The sequence below is a fragment of the Lepisosteus oculatus genome, chromosome 4, assembly GCF_040954835.1.
Source record: "Lepisosteus oculatus isolate fLepOcu1 chromosome 4, fLepOcu1.hap2, whole genome shotgun sequence".
NCBI lineage: Eukaryota > Metazoa > Chordata > Actinopteri > Semionotiformes > Lepisosteidae > Lepisosteus > Lepisosteus oculatus.
Window position 1 is genome coordinate 36,265,947 of NC_090699.1, and position 14,592 is coordinate 36,280,538.

General features: G+C 38.4%; 1 protein-coding gene across 3 annotated transcripts; it reads right to left on the minus strand.

Moving 5' to 3' along the window:
* Positions 1-1,918: 1,918 nt before the first annotated feature.
* On the minus strand, positions 1,919-10,318 carry calhm2.1 (calcium homeostasis modulator family member 2, tandem duplicate 1). Of its 3 annotated transcripts, none has more exons than XM_015347428.2 (5): positions 10,228-10,318; positions 8,574-8,675; positions 7,292-7,496; positions 6,167-7,024; positions 1,919-4,789 (listed from the first exon to the last, which is right to left on the minus strand). In XM_015347428.2, the coding sequence occupies exons 4-5, from the start codon at positions 6,707-6,709 to the stop codon at positions 4,373-4,375; spliced, it is 960 nt and encodes a 319-aa protein (XP_015202914.2). In that variant the 5' UTR covers positions 6,710-7,024; positions 7,292-7,496; positions 8,574-8,675; positions 10,228-10,318; the 3' UTR covers positions 1,919-4,372. The 3 variants fall into 3 exon arrangements, with proteins under 3 accessions (XP_015202914.2, XP_015202916.2, XP_015202913.2); XM_015347430.2 differs by lacking the exon at positions 10,228-10,318 and adding an exon at positions 9,790-10,215 and having other exon boundaries at positions 7,292-7,396; XM_015347427.2 differs by lacking the exon at positions 10,228-10,318 and adding an exon at positions 9,790-10,215.
* Positions 10,319-14,592: the final 4,274 nt, after the last annotated feature.

Genomic DNA, 14,592 nt, shown 5'->3' on the forward strand with positions numbered 1-14,592 from the left:
ACAAAGAAATCCATCACCCCCACATCCCTTGTTCTGCCAGCTTTAGAAACAGCAGCTGCTCGACTTACAGTGAATGTGTTTCACAGGCCCATTAGAAGCTATGTAATATCACAGAAGAATCCTTTGGGGGCTGCCAAAAGCAATCTATATCATCGGTTTCAATGCATTTAATACAATATGGTGGCACACTGGCCTAGTGAAAATTAGGTATAGCAAAGATATAGCTATCAAGTGTTTTTGGAATATACGGTCTATTGCAATCAAATGAAATATGTGTCTGTATTTCAAACAAATGTGCCCCTGTCTGGATACAGTAGCCTACCTTTTCTCTCATGAGGTACTGTACATTCCCTTAGTGTTAGTTTGTGTTTGCTTGTAACAGAATAGGTTATTCCATTTCACATAGTTTGATTTTGTTTACTAAACTAAAAGGCAGCAGCTTGGTTTTAGCTTTCCTTTCTTACTGGGACCTTCTGTTTATACATATTTCAATGTGAAAGTGTTTTTGCAAAGTGATGTGAAAGTACAAGCAAGACTTTTATAATTGATAATAGCCCTTATGTTCAGATAAAGTTGGGAAATCAGCAAGAATTATTGTAAAAGTGTATTTGGGGATTCTTTATTATGTAGATGAGGAATGGAGACACCAGTACTAGAGGGCAAAGTCTGTCAAAGATCTACAGTACATGCTGTATATTTCAATTAGCAATTAGACCTTAAACACCAGATGAGTTCTTAGTCAAATAAGACGTAAACTGATTACACTGATCAGAGGTGGAACAAAAACCACCGGACCTACAGGCCCTTTAGGACTGGAGTTCCTCACCCCTTCTGTAACCTTTTTTTAAAAATAACTAAGGTCAGTCAGTCAAAACCTGTCAGGCTGTGAGCACAGCCCAAACCTACATGTCCCTTTTAGGATTATATCACTCTTGTTCATTGTTGATATCTTGAGACGTAGATCTATCATTGCCGGGTTCAAAAACTGTAAGTATTGATTGTGCGATTGTACAAACATTTGTATGAACATAGGATTAAGATGCTTCACGGGATTGAACTTTCCACAGGGTTAGAGCTTGTCCTTTATTTCACTTTATTCTGGAACCCTGAATGGCACGTGCACGATAATAATGGGCTTATTACTTTGTGGTACTGGTGTTTTGCTTACACAAAAGCAGCAACAGACTTGCGGAGAGTGTGACCAAGAGCCACAATCATGGTTTACAGGATTACTACTCATTTCTGAGCTTAAATCTGGATGAGCAAGGCTTGAGAAAAGAGTGCGTGTGTTACAGTTGGCATCCCCTCCTCCAGAGGGCGCTCCAATCCTCTCAGTCCTTTTAATTATTACCTGTGTTACTTCCTGGTGTGTCTAGTTTAGATCTCCTATTTAAGTTTACTCCTCCCTGCCTTCGGGGCTCAGCTTTGGAAGATGGTTGCCTGATGGTCTGCCTACTACCAGGCTTCAGGGGAAGTCTGAGGGCATAGGCCTGACCACCTGAGCCCGGGGCATGGAGCCAAGCCCCGTTCTACTTTGGTCCTGTTCCCTGTGTGTCTTCGTTCCTATCTGTTTCCGGAGGGATTCCCTGGTATTGCATCAACAGACTGATTCCCGACTCCCCTTTTAGACCTGTCCGGACTTGGTTGCTTTTGGATTACCTCCCTTCACTGATTCTCGGACTTCCCTGTTACCACTGTTAACACTAATAAACCTAGTGTGCCTTCCCCGAAGTCCGCCTCCATTTCCTTTCCGGGTTTGCCACCTCGCATCGGGTCTTAACTACACTATCCATGGGAGCCTAACCCAGCAACAGTTACAGAATGGTCTTTACATGCTCAGTGGGGTGGATTTTAGTTCTTTAATTGCAGGCCTAAGATTTCAAGATAGACCATCACATAAAAAAATAATGGAATAATAATAATGTTTCTTTATTAGCCCTATACAATTTCTTGCATTAAGAATTCATCTTTTTTCACATACCCTAGCTTTTTTCTCCAAGGAGACACAGACACGGAGAGAAGCTTGGGGTCAGAGCACAGGGTCTGCCATTGTATGGCACCCCTGGAGCAGTTAGGGTTAAGGGCCTTGCTCAGGGGCCCAATGGAGTAGGATTCCTCTGCCGGCCACAGGATTTGAACTGGCAACCTTCTAGTCACAGATGCAGATCCTTAGCCACAGAGCCACCGCTCCGCCCCTAAAGTAGGAGTAGATTAATCAAAGCCTTTAAAAGTAAAGAATTAATTGAGAACTTTCATTTCTTTTTTGGGGGAAGTAGCAGTATAATGCAAAAACTATACAACTGTGTTGGTTATGTTAATTGTTTTTATTAGCATTCATCCTTGGACATTTGCTCTAACATGGCAAGGAAGGGGAGAGATTGTTGAGTGAGCTGTACATGAAAAACTCTGAGGCCTGTACACTGTAGGTGTACGTTCTAAGTGTAAAATCACACTTGGAATTCCCATTCATAAAAATCAGAACTTAAAAAAGTGTCATGGAATAATAGACCAAACAACCATACCTAAAGCTGCAAGAACTCCTAAATTAAATCAGTTTTTTCGGAGAAGGCCAGCATGTACTGTATTTAAAAAAGGTATATGTCTGACTTGCCTGATGTACAGTATGTCTTTGATAACCTCAGCAATAGATAACCTGAGGCCATATTACTTCATATATTGTAGTATAGTTGGACTTTAAGCAAACTTTTGACAAAGTACTACAAGGAAGACTAATCCTCAGATCTAAAGGTATAGGAATCCACATTAATGTGTGGGAATAAAGAATTGGTTAAAAGACAAAACAAAGAGGAGTTACCTCATGTTGGACTAAGGTAATTAATAGTGTGCCACAGGAATTGGATCTAAAGCGGTTGTAATTCTTAATCAATATAAATGATATAGTCTTTACAATTGTCAGATTTCCAAATAGTAAACAACGGCAGAACAATCAAAACCAGTGGACTTGGACAAAATTCAAGGCTAGACAGACATCTGGCATATTAAATTTGGATAGGCACAAGGTATTACATGCAAGTTGGAAGAATATTTTTTTTTACGCCATATGGGTGGTACTGAACTAGAAAAAGCAATATAATAGAAAGATCTCAGCATTTATGTTAAATTGTCACTTGCTTTACCTCGACAGTGCAAGGAAGCAATACAAAGGCCTGTCAATACAAGACTTATTTTTGTCATTAAGAGGGTAAAATGTAAACCAAGGAGTCATGATAACATTATACATAACAAAGTTATACTTCACTTGGGATGCTGGTATTAGTTTTGGTCATCATATTACAAGAAAAATATTGCTGTCTCTAGAAGCGGTACAAAGGAGATCAATCAAAATAGCTCCTGGTTTGAACAGAGTGTAATACCCAGACAGACTAAGGGAACTGAATCTGTTTAGCCTGTAATGGAGAAGTTCACGGTTGAGACTTGATTTGGGCTTTCTGTTTACTGAGTCATCAATCAATCGTGAAACAAATGGTGTGATAACAGAACTTTGTAACGTCAAGACAGCTAATGAAAAGTGTAATTTAGTGCATTTCTTTCAAAACTAAGCTTTCTGCTTCATTGTGTATCAAAAGCGGACAGATGGTATTTGCGATGGATCCTGTTATGATTGCACTTGGAACAGCCGTGGACACATATTGAGAATCTGCTACCTCATCGAGACAGCAGCAGCTGGGACTGCAGGGTAACATGCTGTGATGTCAGAGAGGAGGTGGGGTGCAGGGGTAACACGCCAAGGCTCCAGAAACCAAGCACTTCTTTCTGTGAACAGTAATCAGGTGGCCATTTTCAGATGGCAGTAGTTTTCTTTGTAATGCTTTTGCATTCCACCATTTTACGGTATGCCGCTGAGTTCCTAACTGTAGAAAAGTCAAGCTACATGTTAAGTGGCATAATCAACATTTTAGCAGGCTGAGTTTACATAGGATTTGGAGATACAGGGCATTCATGTTGCTTCCCCTCTTTTTTAATAGTGTTAGGATATTTGTATGACCTCTGCAAAATCTTGGCATGTTTCCATGGTGGTGTGTGGTAGAGCTAAGAGGAAAATATGAATGGGGTTTGCCTTAGAATGCCACGGCTCCTGCTGCTGAGTTGTTGCCCTGAGACTGTAGGTGCTACTTAGGTAGCGTGAATCTACAGCTTTAAAGAGCACCAAGTCACTTAGGTGGACCTGAGCTGGGGTTTGAATAGGAGGAGGAGTTTTGACTTTTAAACCTGCCTCTCTTACTGGTGGGGTGGAATTTAAAATTCCAAGTTGGAGGGGAAAATGGAACAGCTGAGGTAAAGAAGAAGGGCTGTAGGCTGAATTTGCCTTCGAGTCTTTCCCAAGAACTTAAACAGTATTAAACGGTGTATATCAAATCCCATAGCCACCCTGTTGTTTCTCATTCGCCCCTGTGCAGTCCTCTATTATGCCCTTGGCCCATTTGTTCAGACGGCTGTAGAGGGGGACGTCCTTGTTCTCACGGTACAGGTAGACCCCAGTGATCTGGTTCCACTGTGAGCTGGGTATAGAGTCCTTTACTGGGTGCTCCTGCAGGCGCTCCTTATCCTCATTGTCCATTGCCACAAAACCAAAGAACTGCTTGACATTTTCAGCAGCCAGGCTTTTGGCATGAAGCTCTGCAGTGCGTTGGAATAGCTCATTCTCACTGCAGCGGTACTGGGACCAGTACGACTCCTGCTGGTAGCCCAGTGGAGAGCAGCAACGCTTGAGACACAACAGCAGGAAAACGGCAATCGCAGTTAATGCAACCATCAGCCAGCCCAGGAGCTGAGGGAAATAGCAGACATTACTGCATTAGAAAATCACAAGCATATTGAAAAGACTCATGACTGGCTTTGAACTCTGGGGCTGAAGTATTTCAGCCAAAGCAAGAAAAAGGGGACACAGAGTAAACTCTTTTCTATACAAATGAATTAAACAACATGAGAAAAGAAGCCTTGACCAGAACTGCAAATACAGCAGTTCAAATGTATTTGTACTCTTGTTATCATGGAACCAAAAGTTGCTTTTAGCAATTACATACATATTATAAGTGAAATAAGTTTTAAAAATGAATAAATATAAGAATATCAGAATAATGACATGTACTGGATAAAGCATACTTGTCTGAAAATATGAAAAATATTCACACACCCAATCATTTTGGTATTTTGGTGTTCCTTTGTTGGCTTTTATTACTGTATGTGCACAGACTGCCAAAAAAATAAGTTCTACAATTAATGTACAATGTAACAATGTACAGCAGATGGATGTTTTAGTATGTAAACGTGCAGCGACAAGTTTAAATTTGCCCTTGAAAGCATTCGTTTTTCTATTTCTATCCACATATAAGTAGATCATACAATTTGATCTGGACTTAATATTGAGCACAGGAGGCACTTCTTTACCCAGGGAGTTTCAAGAGTCTGGAATAAGATACCCAACCATTTGGCTGCAGTCGATACCCTGTATTTCTTTAAAAATATGTGAATAAGATAATCAGATCAATTATTTCTTAGCAGCCAAAAGAGCTGGATGCACTAAAGGACATCTTATTCTTAACTTTTCTTATATTCTTCTGAGAACGGGCCTATCCTCATCACAGTATTTATTTACTGGGTTTGTAATGCCAAAAAAACGAACCTATGCATATGCATATTACCATTTACACTGGAACACAATTTCTGTTGCAATTCATATGTGCTTTTACTTTCTGGACAGGAAAACACCACAGTTATCACCTTGTCACTGTCTTGTTAGAACAATAGTGGTGGCCAAGGGGTGCAGGTTGCTGTTTGGTTACTGTCCAGAAAATGAATGTTTGAGGCCAACAATCAGAATTGACAAATAACTGTAGACTCGCATAAATAATTGTGATATGTATAAGGAAAAACTGTAAAAATAGCTGTAAAATATGAAACCTTTAGATATCTTTCTGTAGTAGCATGCAGACTATGAATCCTTGATCAGAAGGTTTAAACTAAAACAAAAACCTGTTTTTGTGGTCTGATTTGATATTACACTCTAGATAACTAATCACTCAGTGATTTGACTTGGCATTACCGTCAACACACACACCTCAATTTGCTGGGCAAACTGCTGCACCAGATAAACACAGTGTTCTACTTGTCCTTGATTTCCCTCATTCAAGGTAAGAGACATTACCTGAGACTCGTATTTCAACTGCCGCTCAATCTCCCCTCGGAATTTCACCACATCAGCTGGGACATCATTGCAGGGGAACCTTGCAAATGTCAGGGGACCATAGCCAACTGGGAAATTCTCCAGCGAAGAGGAGTCCATGAACTCACTGAGGGCACAGACGTAGGCCTCCCCTCTCAGCAGAGAAATGACTGACCACGTCATGGGAGCCACCATGGCCCGACCCACAACGGACCCCAGCAATGCAAAGGCTGCTGCCCCCGAGAATTTCTTGCAGGCCCTGGTGCGACACTCTGAGATCACGTTCCAGGTGTTCTTGTTCAGTGTGATGCCAATAAGGAAGAATACCAGGGCAGGGACTCCAATGGCTGCCAGCCCATAGAGATAGTTCCGCTCCGGAGAACAGGGGCAGTTGAAGGCAAAGACGCTGTATACTTCCTGGCTGGCCACAGTTCCGAGAGCAATCAGCCCATTGAAGATCATCACATCCTTGCTCTTAAAGAACAAAGATGCAAACATGAAATTCTCTCTGATGAGGGTAGCCATTTTCAGCTCTTTTCCTTTACCTGCTTCAGCCAAAATAGCCCACTCAGAGGTGTCCTTTTTGTTGAATAAAACTTTCCCAACTTTATAAACCCTAAAAATAGAGCTAGCTTTAAAATGAAAGTGGTCAGTCTTAGAGGGGTTGTAAGGAACTCTTCCCTGACTCCAGGTGGACTGGAATATTGTATCTCCTGTGCTTTGTTTATTGCTCAGGCACTGAATTCCAATCCTTGCTTGTAAAAGCCATCCCCCTCATCTCTTCATGTCTTGACGTGCTTTCCATGGTTAATGTTTTGCATTTCTTTGGAGGCATACTACCTGAAAGAATTTAATGGAGTTTAGGTTAAAATGCAGATATAGTTACATTACAGTGTTTCTGTTTTCAAAAAGCAACATAAAGAATGTTGTAGAGCAGGAACGAGTCATGCAATGGTACTATTTTTAGTCAGGAAAAGCGGTTCTTTTCATCCTGTTTTTTTTTCCACCAAACTTGCATAAAACTCCCACTCTGTATGTTTTAGCCCTGCATAGTGACTTAAGTGACTAAATTGTAGTTTTTTTGTATAGAATAGAAAAAGATCTTACTGAGTATGACGAAAGTCTTCAGCACCAGCATGAAGTTATACATCAGCTCCTGTTTTCAGTCGCCTCTGGGAGCAGGCTGTGGTTCTTCATGAAGAATTCTGCAGTCTGGGTTTAATTTAAGTTTCCAGAATCAGGAAGTTTCACTGCTACTCCAAACATGTGGCAGGGACCAGAACTGAAAACAGGGCTGCAGTCTCTATGGAAACTGTAGTGGCAAATATTTTTCACCCAAGTGTACAGTCAAGTGGACCATTTACAGTATGTCATACACTAGGAAACTGAATTAAATAAAGACAAGTGAGAAATCCCATTTGGGTATATATGTTCATCAATTGCAAGTTTTAAGTTTTTTCAAGTATCAGTTTTCCTCTTTTCTTCTTCAAATCAGTTGTTCATTTATATATATGATTTATTTTTTTTTGGCATACCATCATTTAATTGGTTATACTGTATATGCTAATGTATTATAAATACTAAGGAACAAAACTGGTCCTTGAAATTACATTTATTTTTTATGGAATTTTCGAAAAACATTTTATATTATAATATCTTTTGGTAGCATTTCAGCCTCACAACTCTTGGGTTCGTCTATGTGGAGTTCATGTGTTTCCACACAGCCGTGTGAGTTTTTTCTGGGTGGACAACTGCCACGCGTTGAGCTTGGGTGTGCATCTGCTGGATTGGATTGTCACATCCAAAGTGTAGGGTGGGTTCTGGGTCTCTTTGACTATTTACAGGAATAAGCAGTTTTCTGATGATGGATATCTCTGGGCTTCACATAAATGATTATATTGCATCCATTATTTGCAACACTTTAGCTTGTGCAAACTCCAAGTAAACAGTACTCTCATCAACTCAGAGACAGTTTTATCAAAATCAATAGCTTGTTTCTATTTATTTGATAAACGTACCTTTGGATTTAAATAAGCCCTACTATTATTATGAAATCTGGACAATGTTGTATGTTTAGACTGTTTGGGTTTTGTGCTACGTAGCTGCTGAAATAATTCAATGTAATTCTACATGCACTTTTTAAAAGTATTTCAAAAGTATTCATACCTTGTACATATGTGGAAAATAAAGGTAAAAATAACTTTTATAATGTTACATTTCATATTACTCTTGTTTCCTCCCAACTTCCAAAGGCATGCAGACTAGGTTGGAACTCCCTGTTTGCAATGGCGGTTAAAAGCACAGAGGAGCAATTTACAATTGCTATAGTCACCCAGGACATAGTGACCCTGTGGTTTCGAGTTAGGTTTGAGGTTGCCACAACACTTACCTGAAACAAGTGGCTTCCTGTTACTGGGTAGATGGATGTTTGTAATTCATCTGGTAGTTTCACAACAGTTAGAATGTTTTCTGGACATCACCTTGATTACCACTGGATATTGAAGGCAAATAAACAGACGCACAACACTTAATATCACATCATCAGGAGGAAAACCAGAGATATTCAGTAAAGCTCTATGGTAAAAGATTAATGGCCTCAGCAGCTGACAGCTTAATAACTGACAGTTATTAACTTCATTCAGTAGGCCACCCCGATCTTGACTGTGGTGTCCATAATGAAGACGTCTAAGGCTAAGGGGATGTTTGCTACCACATTGTGGTAGTATGAAGTTGTAAGAAAGGTTTACCTAAGTTAGTAGTGCAAGTACTGGTTTGGGAGGAACCAAAACCCAAAACCAAAGGAACCATTTGGAATGTTAAAAAAGTCTGGTAGTCTCAGTGTCTCCAAGACTACTATCTGAAGTTGACCTCATGAATATGGTGTCTGTAGTAGAGTTTCAATGAAGAAGAAAATGAAATTATATGAGTTTGACAAGTAACACCTAAATGACTCCTGTATGTGAAATACAAATAGAGGTTTTGGACTGTCTAACAAGGAGTATGATTAGCACAGTAAGGTGAAGAATGCCATCCTTTTTAAAGTCAAACATGTACCTTCTGTCAGGAAGCTCAAGCATGGCTGCAAATGGACTTTATAATATGATAACATCACAAAGCCTGCATGAAGTTAATGACCATATGGTTATGGGATGATAAAAATTCTGCTCTTGTTTAGTCTTCATAGTCTTTAGTTGAATATTCATAGCATGAATTAAAGAAAGCAAATCACAGGCACAAACCACACAACTGCCTTAATTTCTGCATGGAGAAGTGATTGAAAATCACTTGTGAAATGCTTAAAAAATATTGAAAAGATTTTCAAAATACAGTACTTATTGCCAGAGTATGAAAAAAGCATATATATATATAGCAGGGAACTACTTTTTACTCTAGGTAGGCTTTGCATACATACAGTATTGAATACGTTACAAGCCTTAAGGTTTCAATACATTTGAAATGATAATAAATTGGTATCATGTCCTAGAGTCTTTGACATGACCTTCTGGGCTGTTTCCAAGTAGCTGCTTGATTAAATAGAGCACTAAATAGACATATTTAAATTCTCTACTACATCCCTTTAATCTTTTCAAAAGCATTGTACTTACCTGAGAACCTCTGTATTGTAGCACGTAGTCGTAGTCCACATGGGAGACTAGTATACCTGTTCTGCTGTTACTTGATTAGACTGTAACAAGTTGTAGCTGTGAAGAAGTCTTTCCATTTGACATGATCATACAGCTACTCCAAAACTTACCAGTAATACAGAGGTGAGAGACTGAAACCAACCTGCCCTACACCTTAATTGTATTTAAAAGTTAACAAATTGACCTGACCCTGTCTGTATCCGATAGTTTCCAGTCTCAGCATTATTCAATTTTCTTCTCTAGTGCCTTTCTTGCATCCAGACTCTTGACAGAGTGATACAATTCATATGTACACAACACAGCACGTCACAGCCTTGCCTAATATCAGCCTTGTTTTCCCCTTGAGTTTTCAAAGAAATGTACTATACAGATAAAAAAAGTCAGGCACCCACACTTCACCTGATTGGTGACAGATGCCTTTGTAGATCTGATCAAATTCCCTGGCTCTTCAGAGATGCTGCAGAAGCTGAATTGGCCTGGAGAATCCATGTGCGGCTTTGCCCTGTAAAAGTATAGGTTACAAACACCAGCCTCTTGTTTTAGTTTTACTCAGGCTCTGGTTATTTATTTATTTTGATTGATTTATATGCTTGCCATATGTTTAGTTATTGATGAAAATGATTGATTCACATTTATCTGCATAGCACATGTGACCAAGCCTGGTCTCTTCAAACAGAGAAGAGCCCATGTTGAAAAAAGTAGGATTTCATTTTTCTTTAGATGGCTTCTTGAGGCACGTCTATCACTGTGAACTCTTCTTCCCCATGTGAATTCTATCAATCTGTTTGAATAAACATTCTTTTCTTCTGTGCCATTTGGAAATCAGTCAGCTGTATTCACATGATTAACTCCAGTTAAAACACACCGTAAAATATATTTAAGGAAGCATTTTAGTAGGCTTTAGTAATTGGAGTTTTACTGTTAAATCATTGGAAAATTACTGGAAATGCTTACACAAAGTTTCTTTTTTAACTCTTTCTAATTATTTGACTTTATTTTTTAAAGCAAACATCACATGGACAGAATACATTTGTTTTTTGAAAAGTATGAACTGTGGTTTCTCACGTCCTGTGATATATTGGGACAACTCCATAACTTAGTGTGATGTAACGCCATGGTTGTATTATCAATGTTAATTGTTATTATAATAGGAAGATGCACAATCATTAAAAATCAAAGTAAAAGGAAGATTTGTTTTACAGTTCTGTTAATATACAATTTAGGATTTTAAAAGAAACAGATGTGTAGTGCTCTTCAGTGACCATCAGTGAGCAGCCTTGGCTTAAATGTAACAAACATTAATAATGCCTTAGATTAAGATGTATAAATGAGGGTTTAATTGATATTCTTATTGATTGATTAGTTTAGTATTGAAGTTAGATTCTATTGGACATTGATAAAAGATCTATAAACACACAAAGTTTTCTATAAACTAACCATAACCTTATCTCTGCTGAATATTTATGGAAGCTTGTTAACAATTTTAGAACCTCATTTAAGGAAATTATATACAGAGTATCCATTAAATCTTCATTTATACCACTCAGTCTAACACATGATCCAATTATAACCTCCAATGAGGCACAAAATGGAGCAGACTCAAACCCATTAACATCTGGTAATTGGCCTGGTGTTGTGCCAGATACAAAAGTTCAATTGCCTTAAATAATGGTAGTGAAAAATGCTGATATCTGTTACACACATATGGCCACACTATAGGAACACTTCAAGTAGTTTTGGGGATGTTCATTTCACATGCTTTGACAAAAGGTACTTTCAGCCCTCGTAAAGACATTTAGGTAAAGACAAAATATGAGTTTTGGGTCCCGATGTAGGCCTCTTTCTTTGGAAGCTGAAATCATGCTGACACTGTACTGACTCACAGAAGTGTCTAACCACTCTGAAGGATCTCTTTGTTTGCAAGGCCTAAAGGGATTTCCCGGCTGTCCCTGTGATCTGGATTACTGAGTAAAACCTCATTTCAAAACCCTAATATCTCAACAGCAGAAAAATGAAGGACAAAAAACAACTAAAAAAACCTGTGGGTGTGTTATTTGTACTGTGCGTGTATAATAATAATAATAATAATAATAATAATAATAATTATTATTATTATTATTAATAAATATAATATAATTATTAATATAATTATTAATATAATTATTATTATTAATTGGTATTATTATTATATTGCTGTTGTTGTTTTTTGTTATTATAGCCTTTGAACAAATTCAAAGGAAATTCAAACAAAAAGCTGAGGTATATTTGTATAACACTTCTATTAGTTTTAAAACTCCTGCGATTTGATGTGATTAACGTCTTACCATTGACCTCCTTTGTGAGCCTTTCATGTTCACATTTTTTGAGTGGAATTTATGTCTGTTTGCAGACAGAAGAGAAGAACTTCTGAGAAACAAGTTTAAAAAGATGCAAATAGTGACCTTGTTTCTCTTCCAGCACATGGATTTGCATGACTAGGAATGATTTTGTTCCCCTCGTCTATGTAAATTAGGAGGTGTGTTTTCTGATTGAAAGAATGTTCTGGATTTCCATTCTCTAAAGGCAATAATCACTTACACTAGCTCTCAGGATCACTTTCTGTGATGTCACCAGGTGCCTGAAAACCACACAGACAGGGATGGGGAAGTGCTGTATTAATAGACAAAGTAATTAATAGAGAAGTAGACTAGAGAAGAACACTAAGCCAGATAGGGAATGGCTAGGGTAAATAAGGTAAATGGCTGAGAGATCAACTCAGTGGGCCTGTAATATGAAAAAACATACAAATGCTTTTTAAGAAGGCATTCACACAGCCTGTGCTCCAGAATTCACTAGGGGTCCACATGGAACAGAAATAGATTGTAGAAATGTGTTTCGGAAAATATCTTCCAGTATTTACAAATATCACATAAAATACATGATGGATTGCATTCATATCTCTGTTTACATTTTAGATAGGTTTAGTATTGAAAGACATGTGCTGGTTTTAAACTGTTTTGACATGTCAACTGTTGTAATGCATTTTGTTACTGCACGTTGTTTCTGCTGATGCATTTTTCTGATTTAACTTGGATAAGCATTGATGATTTCTGTATAAGAAGATATGAATAAGATAGGATGAGAGAGGTCGCCACAGGTAAGTATTTCTACAGTGTACTCTACTGTTATCGTGTACATAAAAGGTCAACCAGCAAACATTATAGGCCCCTTTGTTTACATGCTAGTGTTCCTGTACCGGTCCATAGCAATCATATTTACTGGGGTAGGTGCAGGAATCTTTTTTAAAAGCCATTTTGGCTTCTTCTGTTAATTTGTGTTGCAAAGATATGACATTATATCACAATGGGTTCTGATGATTAAGTAAATAATTAGGATATTAGCTAAAACGAAGGATTGTTGGACATTGTTGCAAAGAGTTTCAGAAAAGATAAAACAGTAAGTAATTTCCAATCTTTGAGTGCCACAGACCACTCAAAGAATGGTCTTGGATACCAAAATGTAGCCACCTCTGTTTCAGGGTGGCCGTACAGCCTTTTTATCTTTTGCTTCATGTGCGCAGGTCTATCAGGACCAGGACTGGCTGCTGGGAGTCCCAGGCCAAGGTTGTAGTAATCTCAAGAACTACCCCATTGACTTATGTGACCAATGTAACGGGCTTAGCCCTATAGCCCAAACATCACTGATTCAAATATGGGAAAGCTCATCTTCTGATTGTAACCTCGTGTCCGGAAAGAGTCAATGCACAGTTAACTGAGTGCACAGTTAACTCTTAGGCAAGCTAACTGCACAATAATAAGACTGTGACATTGCCTGGCTCCTTCAACACACAGGGTTATTGATGACTACAGCACCCATTCATTATACATTGCTCTAATCATCACTCAACTTTGCTGCTCCAGTCCAAGTAATGGTGCAATTGCTTATTTGAAAAGAATGGCTTCATTTTAGACATTCTGCACTAGAATTGATATTAAGTCATTATTTCAGTATTATTTCTATGTATTTGTCTTTATAAAAGCACAGCATTTTATGCAGAGCAATGGAAGTTGAGTGGTCCATTGTGATGCCTTTTAAAGGCATCTTCTGTAGTGGGGTCTAATATGAGAATTAGGAAGAACAAAATGTTTTAAGATGTTAGTGAACTGTACTGAATCATGGAGGACCAAAAACATATTTTAGAAAGGGATTTAGAAAACAATTATCATGCTTTTCTACTGTTTGTCTTTCATAACAGGTGTTTCCAATAATGCAGTTCATAAGGAACATGCTTTCTGGAAAAACTGCATTCTTCTGAAGCCTTAGCGTAGCTCTGTGTGTGAAGAATGCTACAAAAGCAGTTGTCAAGCCAAATCGTCCCAGTAAGTTATAAATGTCTTAACCCTTATATGTGGAGGCTTCTAGAACATACCAGAGATTACTTGAATCTTCACCTTTGCCACCTGATATTGTATAACCCCAGTTCATGACTGAAAAGAATGGACTCAGTTATTCAGCTGTTTTCTTGTTGCAGAGACCTAGATGTCCAAAATACTAATTCATTTTACACAATTAGTCCTTGTCTGAGGATATGCCACGAAATTTCATTACACAGATTTCTTCAGTTGGGCAGTTGCCATTTTGTTTGTATTACTAAGTGTTTTTGTTGTTTATCTGAGATGGGGTGTCATCTGACCTGAAAAAGATCCCTTTTCTTATGAGCAGTTCATGATTGGTTGCCATCCTCCAGACCAAAAAAAAAAACATTGACAAAAGCAGAAATAAAGA